Source organism: Poecilia reticulata, linkage group LG8, assembly GCF_000633615.1.
Source record: "Poecilia reticulata strain Guanapo linkage group LG8, Guppy_female_1.0+MT, whole genome shotgun sequence".
NCBI classification, from domain to species: Eukaryota; Metazoa; Chordata; class Actinopteri; order Cyprinodontiformes; family Poeciliidae; genus Poecilia; species Poecilia reticulata.
Genome location: NC_024338.1, coordinates 2,612,334 through 2,617,582, shown reverse-complemented (window position 1 = coordinate 2,617,582; position 5,249 = coordinate 2,612,334). Strand labels below are relative to the sequence as shown.

General features: G+C 39.8%; 1 protein-coding gene across 1 annotated transcript in view; it reads left to right on the top strand.

The window, feature by feature from the left end:
- LOC103468160 (cytosolic phospholipase A2 gamma) overlaps positions 1-5,249 on the top strand; it is a 12,531-nt gene that overhangs the window by 3,772 nt on the left and 3,510 nt on the right. Inside the window, exons 3-11 of the mRNA XM_008415045.2 lie at positions 599-741; positions 1,784-1,970; positions 2,050-2,155; positions 2,541-2,681; positions 2,986-3,051; positions 3,140-3,274; positions 3,511-3,657; positions 3,765-3,848; positions 4,829-4,980. Coding sequence (XP_008413267.1) covers positions 599-741; positions 1,784-1,970; positions 2,050-2,155; positions 2,541-2,681; positions 2,986-3,051; positions 3,140-3,274; positions 3,511-3,657; positions 3,765-3,848; positions 4,829-4,980 — 1,161 coding nt within the window. The remainder of the gene's footprint in view (positions 1-598; positions 742-1,783; positions 1,971-2,049; positions 2,156-2,540; positions 2,682-2,985; positions 3,052-3,139; positions 3,275-3,510; positions 3,658-3,764; positions 3,849-4,828; positions 4,981-5,249) is intronic.

Genomic DNA, 5,249 nt, shown 5'->3' with positions numbered 1-5,249 from the left:
AATTACTGGCATAATTAACTGGGGGTTTGAGAAGACAGAGAAGCAGGATAGAAAGAAGACAGCTAAAGATATAAACTCTGAGCCAATTTTAAAGTCTATTAGGTAAAAGACAACACAGAGATTGAGTTACAGGAAAACCTCATTCAACTGCAGCGAGATGAGGTTTGACACAGTCAGGTTTGTCATCTATAGGAAGAGAAGATCAGGTTGTTTGGGGGCGGTTAAGTGTTGAAAATCCAGGGTGCAGAAACATTATGTCCTCATGGGCTACATTATCTGTTGTTCACAAACAACAGGTAGTGTATTAAGTTGTATTAACATTGCTAATACACCTGCTTTTGCCGTTTCTCTTCTTACATGACTAGAAAGCAGAATAAGAAAGACAGTGCCAGAGCCTTCATCAAACACAAGATTCTGCTGCCTCAATTTTCTGGTCCTTGTTCATTCAGTTTACTTGCCAAAGATCTCTTGATGCCCATTCTGATCAGTGGATGAGATGGTTCATTCTAAAATAAAGAAAAAAAAATAGCATTTTTAGTTTAAAGTAATTTATAATTAGAGCAATCAACTTGTCTAACTTTCTGTTTTCTCTTTCCAGGATTTAGTCCCTCACATCGCCTTGGTGGCTTCTGGTGGGGGTCAGAGGGCAGCTGTGAGTCTGATAGGCTTCCTGTATCAGCTGGAAAAGGAAGCCATGCTGAACACTTTGCTATACATAGGAGGAGTTTCTGGGTCAACATGGTAACAGAACAAATTAGCCATAATTACACTACATGCTAGTCAAATCCTGTGTAATTGGAAGTTGGAACAAGCTACAAACTAGTGACTGGATCTCTCATAGAATGGAACCAGAACAAAAGCAATGTAGAAACAGAGATGGAAAACAAAAAAGCTTTACTGAACAACCTGAACGTATTTGACTTCTTAGCAGACATAAAACTACAGTATTTAACTTCTAGAAAAGTATGGTTTTTATGTACTTGTCACCATTTTCTGACAGTATAACATGAAACAGACAATCCAGCTCCTCTGCCTCCCTGTAGTCCTACAGCCATTTGTAGAAATACACTGCTTCCAGTCAGAAACAACCAATCACAGCCAGGAGGAGGCTCTATCTCACTCCTGTATGTCCTGCTTTCAAATACCGTCCATTTCTACTTATACATAGACCTGATTGATGGCGCTCTACTACTCTGAATGCTGTCAGTAACACTAACAGGGCCATGCCCACAGAGCCAGCCCTTCTGGAAAAGGATGAATGACATAATGAAAAGACTTGAAGGATGCAGGGGAGTGGTCCCTGAGGTCAGCTGCCAGAGGCTTTACAGCCTCATGATGGCTAACAAAGGATGGTGGAGTCTTCCACATCATCGTCTGACATCATGAGCTCCAAGTCCTTTGACTCTGCCAAAACCGTGTCCCTGTGTACCTCCAGAATATGTTGAGAAATTGCAAGATCATCACAAACCTCATCTGTCTATATTAGTGGGAAAGTTGGGGGTATTAGAACTCAGGCCAGTTGCAGTGAGTGGCTATACCTCAGCTTGATATTGACAATTTTTGTTTGGTCAATCAATCAATGATAGTTCTGCCATTTACTTTTGATCATTTAGTTAATGATCAAATTTAAACCTTGTTTCATGTAGTTCACACTTTATTTAAGAGCACCAAATACAAAAATTTGTGATTTATATTTTTGTGTTATTGTTTTACAACATTTCCATTCACAAGGCTTTTCCTTGACTCCTGTGTGCCTGCCGCTCATTCCTCTACATTTGGTCAGGTCCATGGCCTTCCTGTACAATGACCCTCAGTGGAGCTCCAACATGGATGAAGCGGTGTCCAAGCTGTCAGGTCCTGGGGTGGAGCTGGAGCACGCTGTGGCCTGGTTGGCTGAACAGTCCAAGGAGGAGTGTTTCTCTCTCACTGACATCTGGGGGGTTCTAACCTCTGCTGGCATCATGAAACAGGTTAAACAGGCGTAGTTTGGACTTTAGACATTCACCAGATGTAACGATTTCTCAAAAAAACCATCTTATACTTTATCAGCTGGACAAACGGCATCTTTCAGAGGAGGCCAGCAGGAATGCCACCAACCCCTACCCCATCTACTGTGCTCTAGAGAAACACTGCTTCTCACATGGGCCACTGCAAGGTACACTTTCATCTCCGCTACCTGAGGAGTTTTATATGAATACAGTCAAAAGGGCAACACTTTATTTGACGGGGTGTGCATAAGACTGACATGACACTGTCATGAAGATGAAGGAGTCTTTATACTTTAACAGTTTACAACTGTTGTCATGAAGTGTCAATCGGTAAGTAATGACACATATAATGCAAAGTTTACCATTTTAATGGACTTTTAATACAAGTTTTAATGCAACTTTGCATTAAAAGTGTCATTATTTACCAAATGATGCTTCATGACTACAGTCATAAACATTCATGAACAGTCCTTCATGTTCAGGTGTTATGTCATGTTTATGACGGTGTCATGTCGGTCTTATGCACAGCCCTTCGTTTTCTCTGTTCGTTAGGTAAATGGTTTGAGGTGAGCCCTCATGAGGCAGGATTCACAGAGTTGAACCTCTTTGTTGAAACGTCGCTGCTGGGCAGCAAATTTCATAACGGAGAGCTGATTGAGAAGAAACCAGAGATGGACATGATCAGGTTACAGGGTGAGCTTCACAATCACTGTGCAGTATATCCAAACTCAACTGTTATCATAATGCCTATACATAGAATACCTCAGTTACAAGGCACTATTTGCTGAGCCACAAAGTCAGTAAATCCAGGATAGGAAATATTAAAACCACAATCAAGTTTTATAAAATGTACTTGATCAGAAAGCTCTGAAGACTGCTGGGGACCGAAGCCCTGTCCTAATATTACTAAAATATATCTAGAAGCAAAAAGTACCAACGTCTAGCATGACCATAAATTGTTTCCTTCATTCATAAATATATATTGTTTTGACTGCAGGAGTTTTAGGCTGTGCACTGGCTCATGAGGAAGTCATCAGGGATGTGATCCCTCCCTGGCTTAATGGTAATTCCATTCACCACTGGAAACATATTCTTAGTAAATTCATGTTGGCTTTCTGATCTAACTTGTTTTCTTTGTACTTCTGTTTCAGTGCCCATAGGTGATGTAACCACGGAATACCTGCGTTTGTACAACGTGCTCAGAAACTTGATAACTCTCACCTCAAGCACCATTCAGGATCCTACTGCCCTATCTGAGCTTGAAAAGTTGCAGAAAATCCTAGATGGTATAAATTCTAACCTACATGTTTTTATTGAAAAATATGAATTTCTTCTAAATTGGTGTATTTCTGTTCAGCAAATTTCTTTTTGTAATTTCAATTTGTACAGTCATATGTTCGATTGAAATGCAGGTAGTGCTGACTGGAGAAGAACCAGTCTTTCTTTGATTTGTAACAGAATATTGATGCAGCAAATTCTTGTTTTTATTTGTTACTATGCCTGTTCTAATGCTCTTTTCAAGACAAGGTGAATCATAATGAGTCTGTTCTGATGGAGTCACTGGATCCAGAGGAGAGAAAAATTTTGTTCCAACAGAGGAGTCTTGGGCTGGTTAGGGCAGTCGAGATCTGGGGCCAAAGTTTGGAGGATGGAACTTTCAAAACATCAGGTATGTATTCTATAGACTTGAAGCTCAGGCAGGGGTTACCGGACAGAAAAGAATAAAGAAGGAAAAGTTTAATTTAACAAAACTTTGCTTCTGTGTGTTTTCTCTAGTTTCTTTCCTTACGAAGCAAGTCCTTCCTCTTATTTTGAAGTGGGAGTGGGGAACAACCAGCAACTTCCTCTATCAGTTCCAGAGTGAGTGGACAGACCTCTAGAGCACAGATGTTCAGCTAGCCTGCATTAAGACAAACGAACAAGAGTTTGGACACTTTGAAGTGAGGTTCTGTGACATCATTATCTGCTCTGGATCCCTTTCCTGTGGATAGATGTTATGTTGTGTGTGGTGTACACAGGATTGCTAGCTCCCACCACAAATATTTATTTACTTTGCAACAGACTCACTGTGGTATATCTTTATGCAGTAGGTTAGAGAACTGTTACAAATAACTCCTTATAACGCTATGTCAAAGATTTTAAGCAAACTGCATACTTCTATTTCACTGGTTGTCCCTCAGTGTGCTCATCAACACTGTCTCCAATGTGACAGATCCAGCTATGTTTTTACCAGGAAAGGCTGAAAAATATGTAATCTTCTCAGCAAAAAAAAAAGAGAAATCTTACCATGTGTTCAGGAAAAATTCAGCTACATTCTTGAAGACACAACCGGTATATCAACAAAATAATAGCTCCACCAGAAGAAAAGCAACATTTTAAAATCATTCAGCCAGAATTAAATCTGACTAAAATAATCTGTGGATTCGTGACGAGTGCTGTAGACTAGACACGTCTTCCCAAACTCTTCCCAGTTTGAAACAGTTTGAGCTGCTTCCCAAAAGGTTTGAGTTACTGAAACATTTTACCTAACTCTCAGGTTTATCCAGCATTTTTGAAATGATTTTAAATTTGGTCTCTTTACGAAACAGAGTTCCTTTAAATCAAAACTAAAACCTCCCCTGTTTAGAGTTGCCTTTGATTCATAACTGGAACATTGATAGATATATTTGATGTCTATTTGCTCAATGATTGCATTAGACAAAATTTAACATGCATTAATTGTTTTATAATTGGTTACTATATGTTTTTATCGTGCAAAGCACAGTGAACTGCCTTGTTGCTGAAAGATGCTGTACTAATAAACTCAGCTTTTACAAATTCTTTACTTGTGTTTCTCACAGATGATTCAGTTCCTGATTGTCTCCAGACTAAAGAATTTCACCTGATCGATGCAGGGCTACTGATCAACATGGCCTACCCATCATTCCTAGGAGAGAAGAGAGACATTGACCTCATCATTGCACCAGAGTCTAGTGCTGGAATTATGTTTGAGGTGCTCAAAATTACTGTCACCTTTCATATAAACACTTGTAAAAAATAAAATTATAATTATATGTTTGCACTGATAAAAATGAAAATGGTGTTCCAACACACTGACAACAGGGCAGAACATGCTCAGCCCCCTAATCAGTCAAGTTCTCCAGAGTCCTGCTAATCTTCTCATTGTTTGACTCAGGTGTGCTGAAACACACATACACACACACGCATACACACACACACACCCACACACACACTCGCACGCACACACACCCACACACACAC